The 21,512-nt window shown below is 44.8% G+C and overlaps 1 protein-coding gene and 2 non-coding genes across 4 annotated transcripts in view; 1 reads left to right on the top strand and 2 right to left on the bottom strand.

Annotated features, from left to right (window-relative positions):
• Positions 1 to 21,512, bottom strand: part of LOC137436520 (laminin subunit beta-2) — a 280,979-nt gene that overhangs the window by 207,755 nt on the left and 51,712 nt on the right. For both annotated transcript variants that reach the window (XM_068130380.2, XM_068130381.2), the window contains exons 5-9: positions 12,291 to 12,479; positions 11,941 to 12,004; positions 8,635 to 8,837; positions 2,834 to 2,954; positions 2,230 to 2,418 (exon numbers count right to left, since the gene is read on the bottom strand). In XM_068130380.2, the coding sequence (XP_067986481.2) occupies positions 2,230 to 2,418; positions 2,834 to 2,954; positions 8,635 to 8,837; positions 11,941 to 12,004; positions 12,291 to 12,479 (766 nt within the window). The remainder of the gene's footprint in view (positions 1 to 2,229; positions 2,419 to 2,833; positions 2,955 to 8,634; positions 8,838 to 11,940; positions 12,005 to 12,290; positions 12,480 to 21,512) is intronic.
• Positions 14,376 to 14,448, bottom strand: TRNAR-UCG (transfer RNA arginine (anticodon UCG)). The gene has a single exon. It is a non-coding gene; the product is annotated as a tRNA-Arg (tRNA).
• TRNAQ-UUG (transfer RNA glutamine (anticodon UUG)) lies at positions 15,773 to 15,845 on the top strand. Its single transcript has one exon. It is a non-coding gene; the product is annotated as a tRNA-Gln (tRNA).

Here is a 21,512-nt window from a genome sequence, read left to right as displayed (position 1 = left end):
GAGAAAGCATTCAATAGGGTTCCACGCAAAGTAGTGACATGGGCAATGAGGAAGTTAGGAGTGGAGGAATGGTTGATCAGAGTAGTGATGGCAATGTACAAAAGAGCGCGCACAGCTGTAAGGACGAAGGACGGGAACAGTGGTGAGTTTGAGGTGAAGGTGGGATCGGTACTAAGTCCACTACTATTTGTAGCTGTGATGGAGGTGCTGGCTCAGAACGTAAAGGAGGGTTTCCCGTGGGAGTTGTTGTATGCATATGATCTGGTGTTGACTGCGGAAAGTATGGATGGACTGAAGGAAAAGATGAACACGTGGAAGGAATGTATGGAGAAAAAAGGTCTGAAGGTGAATATCGGAAAGACGAAGGTGATGGCAAGTGGTAAAGCATGTGGTGAGGTGGAAAGAACTGGGAAGTGGCCCTGTGCTGTGTGCAGGAAGGGTGTCGGAGTGAACTCCATTCAATGTACAATGTGCGCTGAGTGGGTTCATCAAAAATGTAGTGGTCTGAGAGGGTCATTAACCAGTGTGGCAGCTACATTCAAATGTAAGGTGTGCACAGAGGGAGCTGCCGATGGAGGAAATGTTGAGTTGGATCTTGGAGACGGCGTGAAGCTGGAAGGTGTGAAAACATTTTGCTACCTCGGAGACATGCTGAATGGAGAAGGTGGATCAGACTCGGCAACGGTTGCTAGAGTGAGATGTGCATGGAAGAAGTTTCGGGAACTGAGTGGCGTGCTGATGAGGAGGGGAGTGTCGTTGAAGCTGAAGGGAAAGGTGTATGCTGCATGTGTGAGAAGTGTTATGATTTATGGGAGCGAGACATGGGTAATGAACGTAGAGCAGCAACGAAGGCTGGAAAGGGTGGAAATGCGAATGGTTCGGTGGATGTGTGGAGTATCGTTGAGAGAGAGGAAGACAAATGATGAACTGCGAAAGATGATGGGAATAGAGCCTGTGATTGATGCTGTGAAGAGGAACAGGTTGAGATGGTTTGGTCATGTGTTGAGGAAGGATGAAAGTGACTGGTTGAGAAGGGTGATGGAAATGAATGTAGAAGGAAGTAGAGGATGGGGAAGACTGAGAAAGACTTGGCTAAATATGGTGGAAGAAGAAATGCGGGCAAGGGGGATAACAAGGAGAGATGCAGAAAATAGGGCAAGATGGAGAAGATTGTCATGGGGACCGCAAGGCTAACCCCCGCTCTAGCAGGGAAAATGGCCTTAAAATGCATGTTGTTGTGTTGTTGTTTGTAATTATACATGGTAAGTGCTGCTTTCTTGCTCGACGCTCAGCATTTACATGATGCAATTTGAGGTGAGGGAGATGAGGGATGGGGGGAATACACCAGAGATGGAATACACCAGAGATGGAATACACCAGAGATGGAATACACCAGAGATGGACTTGCCAAGGTAACACCCTGACTTTGAGGAAGAAGACTTCTTGGAGAGTTCAGCTTTGAGATTTGCAAGGTGATGTTTTGTAGTTTGCCGAATGATGGATCCACACTTGTTTTGAGCCTTACAAAGTGATCTAAAGTTACCCTCGATCGGATTATCCCCCCTGAGAAAGCGAGCATGGTTGACCACAATTTCCTTACCACAGGATTCAATTTCCTTACCACAGGATTCAATTTCCTTACCACAAGGGCCAATGGGATGGATAGGATGGCTGCAAACGGGATGGGATAAACCGGTGCATGAAAGAGAGAGAAAGACAAGAGTAGATTTGTTTTTTTTTGGAAGTCTTTCCAGGCAGAATCAACATCAGATGTGGAGAGGCACAATTCTTTTTGCGAGAGGGAAAATTGCAGCCACTGCCAATTGGCCTGTTTGAACAGCAAGATTCTGCAACATTGAGGTTGCTTCCTCACAATAGACAGACATACATGGTCACATGACAAGAACATGATCAGAGGAGTGTCACTCCGTGTGATATATAACGAGTTTTATTGAGTTTATGACTATTCCCCACAACTAAACTGGATGTTCACACATGTTTAATGTTACATATGAGACATCATATGGATATATGAGAGGTTTAGACTTACCATTCCACATTGCATCTCACCATTGGTTTGAATGTTACAGCATTGGCCTTTGGGCGAGTCAACTTTTTAAACTACATCTTTCTCTTTCAACTACAACTAGTTTGAAATAGTCAACCATTAGGATATGGCAAATAATGCACTATAATGGCTCTGTGAACAAATACATGCGTGTCTCTTACGGATACAGGCGTCATGGCTCCGGGCATCCCGACGTGGGTGGCGGTAATAGAAAGGCCTGCACAGATGGCAGTGATGTCCAGCCGTGTTGTGCTGGCAGTCGTCACACACACCGCCGCTCACATTCCCCGAAGTAATGAACACCGCCTTGTCAAAGTGACACTTGTTTGAGTGACCATTGCAATTGCACTCTGCAGAATTGAAAAATCGTTCGAAATGTAATGGATTCTCCAAATTCCATTTTTGCTGAGGATATATTTCTAAAATTAGTGGAAAATTTCCCAAGACAATTTTCCATGACATTGAAAGGATGAAATGTACAAGGTACGTAAATCATTTGTCGCATTGCATTGATCAATATCAAAGAATATCATGAGAATCAGTCCAAAACCAAAAGCCTACCAAGTATCAGGAAGAGTCAAACGATTATTCTATTGGTCCATGCAATATATGTAGCCCCTCTCATCCCACCTCTTTGCAGCCTTTCCCAGTTTTGCAGGTTATAGTACACTTTACTGACCGCCTAATGAAGGTGTAGTGCTCATAGAATAAAAGACTGGCGTGCTGCCAGGTGTTACAGTGGAGAATATATGTGTAATGAGGTACTTTTGCACTTGTTGGCATCAGTCCCCTTGGCTGGCCTCCATGGAAGGTCCTGATAGAAGTTCTTGCACTGCTCACAATTGAGCCCCATGGTGTGATGCACGCAGACGCACTTGCCATGTACCTGCAAAGACAATGTTTACAATGTACTGTACCTCGTTTGCAAGTATTATGGCTTTTTGACATATTTTTTGACATATTTTGACATGTCAAAATATTGACATCTTTTTATGCATCGTAGGACTGGAGTGCATGAAATTATCATAAAATTGTGTCTGAAACCTTGTCAATAGTCACTTTGCTTCCCAGCATGATGTCCGTTTTCCCTTTTGGCCATTGCTTGCTCATGGAGAATGCAGAATTTGTAATAATGAAACAAGAGGAGAATGCAGAATTCGTTTTTAATTTGATAAGTCAGGACACGACGATGGTTCACGAGCGAGTGGTATTCAATGACAAAGGACGGACTGTAACCGAAACAGGCCCGGACAGGCCAGGCCCGGAAATGTCAAAACGAAGGTTACTGAAATTGAAATGATAGAAAATAATGTATAATCAGTTATGAGGTTAGTTAGCTACACAATACCGAAAATTCGGTGAAAAATGAAATGAAAAAAAAAAAAAAAAATGAAAAAAGGAAAAAAAAAAGAAAGAAAAATCGAGCTCCCTGGAGCTAGACATGACATTGGCCGAACCAAAAACCGAAACACCTGTCAGATTCCACCAAACCCCTCGGAGAAGATGTAGCTTGAACTCGATTACCCCCCTAAAAAGACATCTTTTTCGGGCGTGGCTCCGCCCACAATGGGCGCAATACGCCCACTCTCGGCAGGACACAAGTAGATCATGATATCAACCTCCCACCCAAGCTTCATCAAGATCGGATGATATCATCCGGTAGTTATGCTGCGGATAGACAGACACACACACACACACACACACACACACACAGACAGACAGACACACACACATGACGAATATAGTGGTCACTTGATAACTCATGAACCAAAAAATATAAGGGAAAGGTAACTCACTTGTCTCCTCCTTTTCTTAAATAAAAATAAATGTACCGTACCTCTCGTCTATAATAATAAAAGGCAAGGTGTGTCTGTCTCCTTCATAACTCCAAAAACGAAGAAACCTTGTGGCCCCAAACTTTGCTTGGATACTTCTCGAACACAAAGGGAGTGCATGAATGAAAACTGGGTGATTGGGTATGTTAAAACACCCTTTTTGAATATGATTAATGGGATAATCATAACAAAAATAACAAAATAAGCCTTCCCAAAATGGCAGTCCACCATCTTCTCCCTCTGCGACATTGCTTGTTTCTTAAGATGCCATTTTGTTTTGGCCTATTGAAATGGGCCTTGGCTTGCAAACACTATCTACTCTCACAGACCGATTAAAGCATATAATCGAAATCTGGATTCCAATTTGAGGATCAGATCCCATACACTTAATAAGTATAGAAATCTGGAGTGAAATCTGGAAAAAGTTAACCACATTAGCAATTCTTATAACTAATTGTATTTATGTAAGCAGGGTTGTTCTCATTCTGCACTGTCATCTTAAATTCACACATCCGTTGGATAGGGTGTTTTTTCAAGTTGCAAAATGCTTCAATTTCAACTATATTTCCATTTGTCATAGTTTTATTATTGTGATTGTAAACAAAAGCAATATGGAGAAACAGTGTGAACAAAGCATTCGTGCTTATTTTTCTTCTTCAAAGCACAATGGAGAAACTCAGCTACTCATGAGATTGCCAAAACATCAACATACAAAAATTACATAAATTTTATTATTTACTGCGTTTATGGCAAAATACACCACCCAGATCTTCTTCAAACTGAAAGAGAAACTTATTATTCAAATTCTGAAAAGGTTAGGGAGAAAGTCTACTTCTGATAATTCTTCTTCAAACTCGGAAAGCATTACAGAGAAACTCAGCATAAAGGCTCATTCGTTCACTACTGTTATGTTTGGGAGCATTCATTCATTCATTCATTTCGGTTTATTGAAATAATTAAACACTGGACAAGGGAGTTCGAAGACTGAAATTTGTCAAGTTTACAATAATAAAAGTGGTTTATAAAACTTACAAATGTATACAAAAATAATAATAATCATATAAAATTACATTAATCAAAATAAGTACAGACTCTCCTCGAGTTACGACGGGGTTACGTTCCGACAAGCAGGTCGTAAGTCGAAGTAGTCATAAGTCGAATCACCCCTAATAGACTTATTATATATTACTTGTTACATATTTCCAAGTCCGTATTCCACCATAGCATCATTTGTTAAAAGTCATACAGCCTAAATCCCATAATCCAATCGAATCCATACACTGTACAATAAGTCAAATAAATAAAAGGGTTGAAATAAAAGACTTTATGACATTACAATGCGTTTTACTGTACAAAAAAAGCTTACAAAAATCCAGGTACATATAATGAGGTACACAAATAACGTGGCACTGTAATAAGAAGTGATAAAGTACCCTATAACATAAACACATATAAACACACAAATCAGTCCTTTGAACAAGATGGCTGGTCATCCATCAGTGGTCGAACTCATCCCGGAACTTCTCAGCTGCACCGACGTCTGCACGAGCAGCCTCTCCACTCACTCTCACGTTGTGAACATTGAATCTTCTTTTGAAACGTTGGAACCAGCCGTGGCTGGCGATGAACGTTTCGGAGTAATCCTCTTCCCCACGCTCTTATAGCGTCTCAAAGATGCTCCTAGTCTTTGCCTGGATCATCAGCAAACTTAGCGGCACATGCTTCTGCAGCTGGTCCTCCTTCCACGTCATCAACATCTTCTCCATTTCATGGATAGGCCCTTGTCGCTTCTTGATGATGATGGTAGCTCCCATGGGCACCGATCCCTTCACAACTTCTCGGATGCAGTGTTTATCCTTCAAGATGGTGGACACCATCGAATGTGAGAGGCCTAAGTCACGTGAGATGGCGGCCATGCTTTTACCGTTCTCGAGCTGCACGATTATTTTCATCTTTAACTCCAGGTCGATCGCCTTCCTCTTCTTTTTCTCCGATCCATCAGTGGATGCACTCTTCCTCTTGCAAGACATGATGATGACAGTACGGTACACACACACTTATAGGCGATGGAGCATATAGTCCAGTCAAAATATGAAATGACCCAAAACAAATTGCAACAGAATCCTCACATCCCTGAAACCACCATATAATTTAAAAAGAAGACGAATAAGATCCCTCCTTCTCCATATTCAGCGAAGCTAGGGCAGAATTTGCTTGCGACAGGTGGGATTTTGAGAGAGACCCGCGATGCCAGCCCCATGGTGTTCACGCACGCCAGATTAACAAAACATACATGGCAAGTTGAAGGTGATGGAAAATGTGTTAGTAGGAATCAAAAGTGGGTTTTTTCTTTATTTATATATTACCCGTGATAGCAAGTGAACTAACACTGTTTGTGGAATCGTGCAGGGTGGTGATGTGGCCCTCGGTGTGAAAAAGCTCATGACGTCACACAGCCAACTAGAAAGGCACTCAGTAAAGAGCATACCTCCGCCAGGCTGATCAGTTTACAGTTTGTATCCAACTGCTAGGTTAGATCTGAATCCGACATGAATCAAAATCTAATCGGCTTGTTCAAGTCACTTACCCAACTCATCCACCAAGTTTTGTCACAAGTCATCCACAACTTTTTGAAATATCATGCTACATATCGTTTTTGGCCCGATCACTCAATGGTGAAGAATCACTAAAAAAATTATTGGATCCAGATCCAGATCCGGATCTTCACCAAAATCGAATCATTTCATCCATGTCAAATATGCAACCTCTCCACTAAATTTCATCCGAATCCGTCAACAACGTTTTGAGATATTTTTTTCAAAGACAGAGAGACAGACAGGAGTGAAAACATAACCTCCATTCACCTTTGGTGGCAGAGATAATTAACCAGTGTGATACCTTGCATATTGGCTACAGGTAGCTACAGGTCTATAAGTCTGTCTGTCAATCCTTGTGAGTGGAATGAAAGCAAAATACTCTGTTTTTAAAATCGATTGTACTTTCCATCCAACACGGGTTTTGCCCACACTAGACCGGGTCTGCAGGATTTCAGAAACAAAACGGGCAAAACCCATGAAATGCAGGTCACTTTCCATTTATGACAATGGTGCATGAGGAGCACACACAGGTCGGGGGTAAGTTTCCCCCACCGCCCCTCCCGCTCCTGCTCTCCCTCTCCACTCCTGCTCTCCCTCTCCACTCCTGCTCTCCCTCTCCACTCCTGCTCTCCCTCTCCACTCCTGCTCTCCCTCTCCACTCCAGCTCTCCACTCCAGCTCTCCCTCTCCACTCCAGCTCTCCCTCTCCACTCCAGCTCTCCCTCTCCACTCCAGCTCTCCCTCTCCACTCCAGCTCTCCCTCTCCACTCCAGCTCTCCCTCTCCACTCCAGCTCTCCCTCTCCACTCCAGCTCTCCCTCTCCACTCCAGCTCTCCCTCTCCACTCCAGCTCTCCCTCTCCACTCCAGCTCTCCCTCTCCACTCCAGCTCTCCCTCTCCACTCCTGCTCTCCCTCTCCACTCCTGCTCTCCCTCTCCACTCCTGCTCTCCCTCTCCACTCCTGCTCTCCCTCTCCACTCCTGCTCTCCCTCTCCACTCCTGCCCTCCCTCTCCACTCCTGCCCTCCCTCTCCACTCCTGCCCTCCCTCTCCACTCCTGCCCTCCCTCTCCACTCCTGCCCTCCCTCTCCACTCCTGCCCTCCCTCTCCACTCCTGCCCTCCCTCTCCACTCCTGCCCTCCCTCTCCACTCCTGCCCTCCCTCTCCACTCCTGCCCTCCCTCTCCACTCCTGCCCTCCCTCTCCACTCCTGCCCTCCCTCTCCACTCCTGCCCTCCCTCTCCACTCCTGCCCTCCCTCTCCACTCCTGCCCTCCCTCTCCACTCCTGCCCTCCCTCTCCACTCCTGCCCTCCCTCTCCACTCCTGCCCTCCCTCTCCACTCCTGCCCTCCCTCTCCACTCCTGCCCTCCCTCTCCACTCCTGCCCTCCCTCTCCACTCCTGCTCTCCCTCTCCACTCCTGCTCTCCCTCTCCACTCCTGCTCTCCCTCTCTACTCCTGCTCTCCCACTCCACTCCTGCTCTCCCTCTCCACTCCTGCTCTCCCTCTCCATTCCTGCTCTCTCCTGTGCTCCCTCTCCACATTTTGCTGCTCCCTCCTACTCACCCCTCACCATCCTCGTACTCCCACCTGCCCCCCTCCGACCCCACCAGCTATCCCGCCCCACCCCTCTCTTTCTCACCCACCCCTCTCTCTCCCTCTCTCTCCCCGCCACTCTCTGTCTCTCCCCCTCTTCTCTCTGTCTATCCCCCCACCCCACACTCTCCTCTCTCCATCTTTACTACACCTACTGAAACTGATTTTATCCCCACTGTTAAACCAAATTCCTCCTCTTGTGCCATAATACATCAGTATATTTAACCCTCCTGTTATTTTTCACTTCCATGAGCTTTGAAATTTTCCCTCTGAAAGTTACTTTAATGTTTCCTCCTAAAGTCGCTTTAATGTTTCCTCCTAAAGTTGTTTTAATTTACTGTTCCCTCCTAAAGTTGCTTTAATGTTTCATGTGAAAGATTACATTTTCCACAATGCAGCACCCGACGATGGCCTGACCATGCAACAATATTGGTCATGTCTGTTAAGGTCTGGAAGTAAACTCAGGGCAGAGAGCTCAAAAGCAAACATGCTATCAATGAGATATCCTGCAAAAAAAGTTGTAGAAACCATAAATGCACCCACCATATTGTCCACGGTGCGGACGTTTCTGTTGACTGGGGCACATTGGCTGGCATGTCCATAACAAAAGCAGTTTCCACGGATCACCATGTCATAAACCGCGTAGTAGTACTTCTCCTGCACATTGGGGCGAGGGTCGAGGAGGTTGTCCCCAAGTGTGTGCAGACGGGTGAAGTTGATCCGCAGGTTGGTGATACGTAGGAGGTCTGTTTGGAAAACAAACTCAGTGTCAGCAGGAGCGCTTTCAATCATATTCCAATAACCTGTGATCATCTAAACCAGATGTACACTGCTTAACAGAAACTTTCCTCCTTCAAGATGTCTCTGATTCCTTAATATATCTTCCTGGTTACTCCCTCCTCCGCTATGATAGCCCTGAGCCTCGACCTGGTGGTGGGGTTGCTATCTTTACAAAAAACTCTTCCTCACCCTCCTTGCACTGCCCTCTCTCCAAACTACCCCCAGGATTACCTCTGGCTACGGCCTCCTCTCCGCTCCGACCTTTTGTTCATATGTGTTCTGTACCATCCTCCAAACAGTGATGACTCCATTTACATTTCTCTGTCTGACAACATGGACCAACTTCTATCCACTCATCCCAACTCTCTTTTCCTCATATGTGGCGAATTCAACTGTCATCATGCCAGCTGGCTGGGTGTGGATACCTCTCTCACCAGCCATGGCACCTCAGGAAAGGACTTCTGCGACTCATTCGGACTGACACAATCTGTCAATTTCCCGACCCGGATCTCAGTCATCGGTACATCGTCTATTCTAGACTTGGTTATGACTAACTGCGTGCAAATGCCTGCTGCTCTTCTTCTTCTCCAATCGGTTCTTCTGATCATGTGCTTGTTAAAGTGGATATCTCTCTGGCCATTGTCAGAGAGCATCCTCAGCGTCGACGAGTCTGGCATTTCACTCAGGCATACCGGCATGGTCTTCAAGCAGCCATGAATCATCTGGACTGGTTGGTCTCCCATCTTTACTGCCTCTGACATCAACTCTTCCTGGGAATTCTTCCAAAGTAAACTGCTCTCTCTCATGCACAGATTTATCCCATCTCATCTTCAGTTGTTTTACCCTTACTCCCATGGTACACTCCCATGGTAGACCTTACTCCCATGGTACATCCATGGTACACTGAATCTTGTGGTGAGGCAGTTGCCCTGAAAACTTGCCTTTGCCTCTTGGAATGCTAATCCAACTGAAGTAAGCCTCAGTTCCTTCCACCAAGCTCAGAACAAGTGTGTGTCTACCCTCAGGAGAGCCACGAAACAATATATCTCCACTCTCAAGACTGTACTCTCAAACCTGTCTCCTTACTCCAAATCCTGGTGGCGTCTGGTCAAATCTGTTCCGCTTTGCACAAAAATAGTGCAAAAACACATCCTTGCAACTACAGACCAATCAGCCTGCTCCCAATTATCAGCAAAGTCATGGAATCCATCATTGCTTCGGATGTCAAATCCTTCCTCTTCTCCAATGGCTTGATCTCTGATCATCAATTTGGTTTCAGACCAGGTCACTCTACTCTGGACATGCTGCTTCTGCTGCCTCAACAATGGATGGGAGGTCCTCAATGCCAAACAGGAAATCAGAACTGTCACCCTTGACATATCACGTGCCTTCGATACGGTCTGGCACCCCGCTCTGCTCACCAAACTCTCCTCCTATGGTATCCATGGAAATCTGCAAGCATGACTGGTGGACTTCCTCTCTGGTCGTACTCAACATGTGGCCCTGAATGGGTTTCTCTCATCTCTCCTTTCTGTTCTGGCTGGAGTTCCCCAAGGTAGTGTTCTGGGCCCTCTGCTTTTTCTGGTCTTCATCAATGATCTCTCCGACTCTCTGGAAAAATCCTGTCGATCTCTTTGCTGATGACTCCACTCTCTGCCGCTCCATACGTCATCCCTCAGATCGACAGTCTCCAGCCTCCTCACTCTCTGCATACCTGGACAAAATCACAGACTGGTCAAACAAGTGGAACATGTCTTTCAATCCTGACAAATCTCACACTCTTACTATGTCTCTCCGAAAAGACCGACTGGACAACCCTCCCATCTACTTTCTCAACAATCCTCTCCAAGAAGATCTGTCACTCAAGCTTTTGGGTCTCACACTCTGCCATGCTCTTTGCTCGGAAAACCACATTTCCAAGCTGGCTTCCCAAGCCAGTCACCGACTGGGCATCTTCCATCGTGCGGTCCTTCCTCGGCACAGCTGAGCTCCTCACCACATACAAGGCTTTCATCCGCAGCTCAATGGAATACTGTTCTCCCCTCTGGGCTTGTGCTCCTGCCTCACACCTAGCTCGGCTTCACGCTGTTGAAACCAAAACTTTCAGTATCATTGGAATCTCCCGCGATGAAGCTGATTGTGAGGGCCTTTCACTCACGCAACGCAGGCAGGTAGGTCGTCTTTCTGTCTTATACAGACTCCTCTCCAGCCTAGCTCCCCCAGCTCTATCTATGCTCTGTCCCCCAAATATTCCTACAGGTCGCTCAAGAAGTGCCAGCAACCCTCTTCTGGTGAAATTGCCAAAATAAAGACTCGCTGCTCACCTTCACTCTTTCATTCCTCTTTACCTCCGCTTCTGGAACAAACTCCCCCACTCCCTTCAATCCAACTCTTCTCTCCAGGTCTTTAAAACAGCTGTTCACCACCATCTCTTATCTTCCCCCATCCAAAACCTTTATCTTTTCTACCCCCGTTAATTCACCCCAGATCCACGTTTTTGAAATACCGACTTCTTTCCTGGAAGTCCTGGCAGTGTCCATGTGTTTTATACCTCTCCCACCACCCTCCCCTTTCGCACGCCGCCTCCCCCAAAGCCCTCTCCCTCCCACAGATCTCCCTATGTCCCTGCTCTTTGCTGTTGTACTTGTGTGCTTCTCTCTCTCTCTCTCCCCATCTTGTCTCCCGCTCCTTTTACTGTGTTTTGTGTGTCCGTTTGCTTTTTCTTTTTTTGTTGTGATTGATGTTAGCTCTTACACGAGCCTCGATTTTGGGGAAAAAAAAAGGTGAAAGTAAAAGAAATTGTTATGAAAGTGAAGAAAGTTGTTATGAAATTTAAGGTGAAAGTGAAGGTAAAAGTAAAGGAAATTGTTATGAAAGTGAAGGTGAAAGGGAAGGAAATTGGAATGAAAATGAAGGCGAAGGAATTGTTGTGTAATTGTAATGGATGTTCAGTTTGCTATCGCTACGGAAAGACCAAGTTATATTATTTGCAATGATTACTGGAGATTGAAAAAACAAGGGCTAACCATTCCACTGTTATACAAAACAATTCCACACTATGTACATTACCTTGTATCAGTTTGCTGTAGGGATCTGTTATTCTTATTGCAGGATCAAGAACTCTAAATATCACCTGAAAATGCATGGTCCATCAAGAAAAGACAACTCAAATGCCTATCTTTGAAAATATTTGAAATCATTTTACAGTACAACAAGGATACTTCACTCATTCAACCTGTTAAATGATGAGTCGGGTCCTTTCACCATTCTATAAAGCAGACTTACATTTGAATCCACACATTTGATTGTTTTAAAAGCCAATATCATCAGTATTATAGATTACAAATACCATAAAAGTAGTAAAGACCAAACTGATAAAACGGGGCAAGTGATATGAGGTGCAGCTGAGCCTGCCTCACCTCCCCATGAGAGGATGGTTCAATATCTGAGTAGCGACTTTCACAGACGATGTCATCCACCTGGATGAGGGACCGAGATGGCACTCCAGGGAAGGCGGAAGCGCAATTGTGGGCAAAGTACCGGTATGGCTTCCAGGTTTTACCAAAGTCGGCTGAGCGCTCGATTAGCATTGCTGCTGGTCGGAAAGTCTGTGGGAGAGACGCAAGCAACCAAACAATGAACAAAGTACATCTCTGGTAGAATGTTCAAAAAATGTATTTTTTAATAGATCTAATAGTTACAATTTGCCCTTTGCATGTAGATAATATGAAACAAGAATGACAACACTGTGGTCACAACCTGCGACAAAAATCCAGTTATGGACCAATTGGGAAATGCGCACTTGAAGCAATCGTAAAGGATGAACAGCATAATTGGGAAACAGACATTTAATGCGCTATTCAAAGATTAATCCGACACCTCTCACCCATGACACCCTCCGCCACGGTTTTATCAGAATGAGCTGATTCGTCACATGGTCAATGATTGTTTAACCCCAATATGGGGCCATTCAAAAATTATGTAACACTATTTCTTTAGGGAGCTATACATGCCATGCGTACTGACAGGCTTGATTAAACCTTGCTAAAAAAATGTATTCGACATTGATTTGATTTTTTAGGGGACAGCAATGAAAATCTGATGCAACAAACCCGGGCAGTATATAATCAGCAGAGGCCTACAGGCCTGATGTCTTGGGCCCACTATAAAACCAAGATGGCGGCCATATTCATTCATCTGGGTGGCATGTCCATGGTGGGTGGTCAAGTGACAAATGTAGGTGGGGTCCAACAGCTGTCCAACCAATGGGTACACATTTCAAAAATCAACCCCCAACAAGAACCACAACAACAAAAACAACAACAACCACCACGATGCGGAGCCCTTGTAGACAAACCTGTAACATGTCGCAGGTAAAAATGCACCACTAAACAATACTTGCAGTGAAGTGAATTTTCAAGAACTGTAATTGTTTTTGTAAGAGACAGCCATTTCTTGTCTTTGGGTGCCCTGATTTGGTGGAAAAAGCATGTGATGGAAATACGCATTCCACAGACAACCAGGGACCCAGAAAAGCAAGAAGAGGCTTTCTCCACGGAAATATAAAGTCAGAATTTAAAACTCAAAATTATTCGAATTTCCCATAACGAGACGGCACAACATATCATCGGCAGGTCATTTATCCCTGTTTTATACAGTATATTTTCCAAAATTGCTCCCTCTGCTCTCTCAATGCTCTAAATCTCCCCATCAACTCAAGGATGGACGTGTTCTTCCAGTAAGCCCCTCCTGGATAAACTTCAAAAATCCAGGCGGACAGCATGCACTTATTATGATTACGAAATAACAAGTCTTATGATTACGTTAGTATGATTGTACATGCTGCCCTGTCTTCTAGAAACCATTCAAATTGGTTTAGAATATCGTGACTGTTTAAAATACCTTTCGTCAGTGTGGTATACTGCTTTATTCCACCAGGTGAGCGCCCAGGGGTATTGCCCCTATTTTTTTAGATTGGCCCTAATAATCCTGTTATTATTTTTCATAATAAAAGATTTATTTTCACTATCACCATCCGAAAATAACGAGAACAACACTCTTCGACCTCACAACATCGACCGATATACCTTCGCCCGCATTATTACATCATCATACATACTTGTACCAAGGTTGATTTAAATCCATTAAGCTGTTCTCAAGTATCACATTTTTACCTGACATGACCTCTGACCTTTGACCTCTTGACTCCAAAATCGAATCAGTTCATCTTTGCATCATATAAACTTATAACAAGTTTGTTCAAAATCCCATCACTGGTTCACAAGTTGGCATGGCAACATTGGAAAATGAAGCTGGAATTCAATTGTGAAGATACATGTGCACATAAAACAATTTAATACGAAACTAATTAAATAACGCAACGATCACAGATCATTTACAGATCATGGTGAAATGAGTTGCGTGACATGAACAGGACTTGAGTGCCTATCCGGGACGGACCCTTCGGCTCGTAGTTATAAAAAAAAAAGTAAAAAAAAAAACAACGACCGTGACAGGATTCGAACCTGCAATCTTCTGATCCGAAGTCAGACGCCTTATCCATTAGGCCACACGGCCAGCTGATAAGGAGCGACTCAGGCAAGTCAGGAATGGGAAGGGAAAAGAGCTCGGGAAGTCAGGGATGGGAAAGGAAATAACTTTCTGAAATACCGACTTCTTTCATGGAAGTCCGAGCAGTGTCCACGTGTTTCTTTTTTAACTCTCCCAATCCCCAGCCCCCTTCCCATGCCTCCTCCCCCCCAAGCCCTCTCCCTCCCACAGATCTCCCGATGTGCCTGCTCTCTATATTGTTCTCCCACTCCCTTTATCATATGTTTTATGTGTCAGTTTGTCTTTTTTGTGATCATTGTTAGCTCTTACACGAGCTTCGATCTTGTATACAAAAAATATATACATAAAAAAACTTGGAAAGACAGTGATGGGAGTGGAAAATAACTTTGGAAATAAGGGATGGTAAAGGAAAAGAGCTTGGGAAGTCGGGGATGGCAGTGGAAAATAGCTTTGGAAGTAAAGCGATGGTAAAAGAAAAGGGCTTGGGAAGTCAGCGATGGGAAAGGAAAGGAGCCTGGGAAGTAAGGGATTGGAAAGGAAAAGAGCCTGGGTAAGTAAGGGATGGGAAAGGAAAAGTGATTGGTAAGTTAGGGATGGGAAAGGAAGGGAGCCTGGGAAGTAAGGATTGGTAAAGGAAAAGAGCTTGGGGAGTAAGGGATTGGAAAGGAAAAGAGCCTGGGTAAGTAAGGGATGGGAAAGGAAAAGAGCTTGGTAAGTTAGGGATGGGAAAGGAAGGGAGCCTGGGAAGTAAGGGTTGGTAAAGGAAAAGAGCGTGGGAAGTCAGGGATGGGAAAGGAAAGGAGCCTGGAAGGTAATGGTTGGTAAAGGAAAAGAGCTGGGTAAGTAAGGGATGGGAAAGGAAAAGAGCTGGGTAAGTTAGGGATGGGAAAGGAAGGGAGCCTGGGAAGTAAGGGTTGGTAAAGGAAAAGAGCTGGGTAAGTAAGGGATGGGAAAGGAAAAGAGCTTGGTAAGTAAAGGATGGGAAAGGAAAGGAGCGTGGGAAGTAAGGGTTGGTAAAGGAAAAGAGCGTGGGAAGTCAGGGATGGGAAAGGAAAGGAGCCTGGAAGGTAATGGTTGGTAAAGGAAAAGAGCTGGGTAAGTAAGGGATGGGAAAGGAAAAGAGTTTGGGAAGTCAGGCATGGGAAAGGAAAAGAGCCTAGGAAGTTGGGGTTGGTAAAGGAATGGAGCCTGGGAAGTTAGGGATGGAAAAGTAAAAGAGCTTGGTAAGCAAGGGATGGGAAAGAAAATAACTTGGAAAGACAGGGATGGGAGTGGAAAATAGCTTTGGAAGTAAGGGATTGCAAATATTGTTATTAAAACAACACCAGCTGGCCGTGTGGCCTAATGGATAAGGTGTCTGACTTTGGATCAGAAGCTTGCAGGTTCGAATCCTGTCACGGTCGTTGCTTTTTTGTACATTTTCTGTTTTTATAACTACGAGCTGAAGGGTCTGTTTCGGATGGGAATTCAAGTCCTGCTAATCTCACGCAACTCATACAACAATGATCTGTGATAGTTGCATTTTTAAATTAGTTTCCTGTAAAATTATTTTATGTGTTCATTGATCTTTGATTGTGAGTGAGGTCTTCGGAGTAATTAGGAGTGTTTAATACGATTTATGAATGAGTATGTTTATATAATTATGAACAATAGTGTTTATACGAGTAATTAGGAGTGTTTGTTGATTTGTAATACTCAGTTCCAGAAAGAAGATAATAAGCTTGTTACATACACGCCAGGTGGGTCGACGACAACCATTGACTACCTGATGGTGCGTAGGCGAGATAGGGGGCACCTCCGGGACACAAAGGTGATCCCGGGGGAGGAGGCCGTTTCACCGCACCACTTGGTTGTCTGCGACATAGGGGTGAAAGGTGCGAGGAGAGCTCGGCGGGTGAAGTACCAACCAAGAATGAAGGTGTGGAGGTTGAAAGAGGTGACAGTGAGGGAGGCATTTAAAGAGAGGCCGAGTACGGTAGAGGATGATGTGGTTGAGCTTGAAGGTGGTTGGATGTCAATGAAAGCTAGTCTGTTGGGAGCCGTTGGTGAGGTATGTGGATGGACAAAAGGACCACCGAGGCACTCGGAAACATGGTGGTGGGATGATGAAGTTGGAAAAAGGATTGACGAGAAGAGGAAGAAGTTCAAGGCGTGGCAGAAGGCGAAGGGTACGGGAGCAGAAAAAGCAGAGCATGAAAGTTATAAGGCAGCCAAGAAGGCTGCAAAGAAAGAGGTAGCAAAGGCGCAGGAGGCATGTAGGAAAATGTTCGGAGAACGCTGGGATTCGGAAGAGGGTCAGAGAGCGGTATTCAGGATTGCAAAGCAGATAGCGAAAGAGAGGTGCGATGTGATGGGGGTGAGTTGCTTGAAGGATGAAGTGGGACAAATCGTTGTCGACCCAGATGGAATTAAAGGAAGATGGAAAAGATATACAGAAATGCTGTTGAATGCAGAGAATGAATGTGATGGTAACATAGAGAGTAACCCAGTTTTAGGACCGGCAGAGAAGATAACTTAGAAGGAAGTTGAGGAAGCGATAAAAGCAATGAAGAGTAGAAAAGCGGGAGGGCCGACGGGAGTTGTGGGAGATATGTTGAAGGCAGCAGGAAGTTGGGGTGTGAAGAGAATGACAGAGATCTGTAATCTGGTGGTGAAAGAAGGCCGCATTCCAGTGGATTGGGAACTGAGTACCCTCGTCCCTCTATACAAGGGGAAAGGTGACCCTCTGGAGTGTGGCTCGTACCGAGCGATAAAGTTATTGGAGCATGGAATGAAGGTATTGGAAAGGGTGTTGGAGAGGAGGATAAGGAAGAAGGTGAAGATCGACGAAATGCAGTTTGGATTCATGCCAGGAAGAGGAACGACAGACGCGCTTTTTATTGTGAGGCAGTTGCTGGAGAAGTACATGGAGAAGAGGAAGAAGTTGTTTCTTGGGTTTTATCATCTGGAGAAAACATTTGATCGGGTTCCACACGAAGTCAGACGGAAGCCAAACAGTTCAATCTTGGTTTCATCAGACCACAGAATCTTGTTTCTCACAGACTGGGAGTCCTTTAGGTGCTTTTTTTCAAACTCCAAGCTGGCTTTCATGTGTCTTTCACTGAGGAGAGGCTTCTGTCTGGCCCAGATCGGTGGAGTGTTGCAGTGATGGTTGTCCTTCTGGAAGTTTCTCCCATCTCCACACAGGATCTCTGGAGCTCAGCCAGAGTTACCATCGGGTTCTTGGTCACCTCTCTTACCAAGGCCCTTCTCCCCCGATTGCTCAGTTTGGCCGGGCGGCCAGCTCTAGGAAGAGTCCTGGTTGTTCCAAACTTCTTCCATTTAAGAATTATGGAGGCCACTGTGCTCTTGGGAACCTTCAATGCAGCAGAGATTTTTATTGTAGGCTTCCCCAGATCTGTGCCTCGACACAATCCTGTCTTCTGAGCTCTGCAGGCAGTTCCTTCGACCTCATGGCTTGGTTTTTGCTCCGATATGCACTGTCAGCTGTGAGACCTTATATAGACAGGTGTGTGCTTATATAGACAGGTGTGTGCTTATATAGACAGGTGTGTGCCTTTCCAAATCATGTGCAATCAATTGAATTTACCACAGGTGGACTCCAATCAAGGTGCAGACACATCGCAAAGATGATCAAGAGAAATTTCCAGTGTCATAGCAAAGGGTCTGAATACTTTTGTCAATGTGATATTTTACTTTTTTCTTTTTAATAAATTTGCAAAACTTTCTAAAATCCTGTTTTTTCTTTGTCATTATGGGGTATTGGGGTATTGAGTGTAGATTGATGAGGGAAAAAATGAATTTAAACAATTTCAGCATAAGGCTGCAACATAAAATGTGAAAAAAGTGAAGGGGTCTGAATACTTTCTGAATGCACTGTATATACATACATTCATACATACATATTACATACCCACAAGCCACATAGACAACAGCAACTCTTTTACTCTTCACTTCTCCCATCTATGGACCAACCTTCCAGAGGTGGTTCTGTCTCACTCTTCCCCCCCAGGGCTTCAAGCAAGCAGGGCACTGTCATATCTTGTCATCCCCAGTTCTGACCCATGATCTCTATTACCCCAATTAGCCTTTTCTCACTTAACCATTTTCCTTGCCAGTTTCCATGCGTCTCTCCTTCTTCCTCTTATCTTTTCCTGTTCATTCATTCCCTAGATGTTTGGCCCACTGTCAATTCTAACTTGCTGTTCCATGAGCCTCGCTCCTATACAACATACAACAACATGCATTTTAAGGCCATTTTCCCTGCTAGAGCGGGGGTTAGCCTTGCGGTCCCCATGACAATCTTCTCCATCTTTCCCTATTTTCTGCATCTCTCCTTGTTAACCCCCTTGCCCGCATTTCTTCTTCCACCACCTTTAGCCAAGTCTTTCTCGGTCTTCCCCGTCCTCTACTTCCTTCTACATTCATTTCCATCACTCTTCTCAACCAGTCACTTTCATCCTTCCTCAACACATGACCAAACCATCTCAACCTGTTCCTCTTCACAACATCCATCACAGGCTCTATTCCCATCAACAACAACAACAACATGCATTTTAAAAGGCCATTTTCCCTGCAAGAGCGGGGGTTAGCCTTGCGGTCCCCATGACAGTCTTCTCCATTTTGCCCTATTTTCTGCATCTCTCCTTGTTAACCCCCTTGCCCGCATTTCTTCTTCCACCATCTTTAGCCAAGTCTTTCTCGGTCTTCCCTGTCCTCTACTTCCTTCTACATTCATTTCCATCACTCTTCTCAACCAGTCACTTTCATCCTTCCTCAACACATGACCAAACCATCTCAACCTGTTCCTCTTCACAGCATCAATCACAGACTCTATTCCCATCATCTTTCGCTCTTGCAAAGAAAAAATAAATGACTGGAAATCAATGTCATGGAATGGAAAGTTCCATGATATTGATTTCCAGTCAATACAGCTCATACAAATGGAAAATCAATGCAGTTGCATTTACTGCTTCATGGTATTTTGTTTTATGGGTGGAAAGCGAAAGATTGTATAATTTTATCAGAACTTATAATTCAGTTTGTCAAATTTTCATTAAGTGTGATTTTAAAAGGAATACGAGCATTAGTTGGTTCTTTCAATCAAATTGACAATTGTTTGCATCAAAGTGTCTCTAAAGATGGTTCGTGCTTGTAGATATTCTATGAAGAAAATCAGACAAAAAGGTCCCTGCAAGACATTCATGCTTGCAACAAATCTCAATCATGAATGCAAACTGCAGCATCTCAGGATCCATCAAAATGTTAAACACCTGATATGGATCAATCAGAGACGATTAAAATTGGATGGGATGAGTCAGGTAAGGCCACGGTCACCAGTCACTAGGGTAGACTTTATCAGACTTTGGCTAGCCCACCAGAAAGCATGCCATATATGCCTCAATAAGGAGGGAGGAGGAGTCAAAATGTTTTTTTCTTCAAAAGTCTGACACAACTTTTCTTTATAGTTTTCCAGGTAGTGACATATGTTCTTCGCAGTGGTGGAGGACTTTCCTGCTGCCATGAAATAAAATACAACCTTTTCACTCTACAAACATGTTTACCCCCTCCCCACAAATATATCCTTGTCCTCCGATCTATTCTCTGATCGTGCTCCCTCTGCTTCCCTGTAATCACTGTATGCACGAACATCAGTGAATAATTTCCTTTATCTAATAAAAGTGAAACCTTCATCTCATGCAAGGAAAAAATAACCTGCTTGCCAAAGGAGTTACTCTCCTTTCCTTCTGAATGAATCCTCCACCAGCTGCCTTCACCTATCCTGGCCCATGTTCCATTTGTTCCTCCTAATATTTCTTCCAAAAAAACATTTTTCCACTCATGTTTTTCTTGTTATTTCCGCTTCCCACTCATATATTGGAATATATATATATATATATACATAGACACACACATATATACAGTGCATTCACAAAGTATTCAGACCCCTTCACATTTTCACATTTTGTTATGTTGCAGCCTTATGCTGAAATCGTTGAAATTCATTTTTTCCCTCATCAATCTACACTCAATACCCCATGATGACAAAGAGAAAACAGGATTTTAGAAAGTTTTGCAAATTTATTTAAAAGAAAAAACGGAAACATCACATTGACATAAGTATTCAGACCCTTTGCTATGTGTTACGGCCTGAGGCACACCAAACCAAGCCTTCAATTACACTGTCTTTATTTATAGATTATCACACGAAAAATCTCTTCCTACACATAAAACAAAGAAGGGAGAAGGGAGGGAAAAACCCGAATAGGACAGTCCAAGTGTAGGCAGGTCCAAGAGTAGGCAGGTCCAAGAGTAGGCAGGTCCAAGAGTAGGCAGGTCCAAGAGTAGGCAGGTCCAAGAGTAGGCAGGTCCAAGAGTAGGCAGGTCCAAGAGTAGGCAGGTCCAAGAGTAGGCAGGTCCATTAGTAGGCAGGTCCAAGAGTAGGCCGGTCCAAGAGTAGGCCGGTCCAAGAGTAGGCCGGTCCAAGAGTAGGCCGGTCCAAGAGTAGGCACAACAGTAGGCCCCGGGGCAGGCCCCATAGTAGGCCCCAAGACAGGCCCAACAGTAGGCCCCAGGGCAGGCCCAGTGGTAGGCCCCAGTGCAGGCCCAGCACGAGAGGGTAGGAGTAGGCAAGTCCACGAGTAGGCCCCAAGGTGGGCCTAGTGGTAGGCCCCAGTGCAGGCCCAGCACGAGAGGGTAGGAGTAGGCAAGTCCACGAGTAGGCCCCAAGGCAGGCCCAGTGGTAGGCCCCAGTGCAGGCCTAGTGGTTAGTGCAGGCCCAGCACAAGAGGGTAGGAGTAGGCAACAAGAGTTCGATCAACGTCACCCTTCCGGTGGAGAGATTGCAGCTCGACATTCTACATCCCCCGAAAAGCACTCTGCCATAATCCCTCTCCCAAAATGGCCACTCACTCCTCTGAATCACCTTCCTGGCCACTCCCCTGCCCCATAGCCAATCATAGGCTTTATACCCATGGACCAAGCCACTTGGTCTAACTCACAGGGGGGTGTGGGGGAAGGAAGAAGAAAAAGGTCCCAAACCGTAACACCTCCCCCCCTTAAAGAAGAAA

Source organism: Myxine glutinosa, chromosome 11 (genome assembly GCF_964187855.1).
Source record: "Myxine glutinosa chromosome 11, kmMyxGlut1.1, whole genome shotgun sequence".
Lineage (NCBI taxonomy): Eukaryota > Metazoa > Chordata > Myxini > Myxiniformes > Myxinidae > Myxine > Myxine glutinosa.
This window is presented reverse-complemented; position numbering and strand designations above follow the sequence as displayed.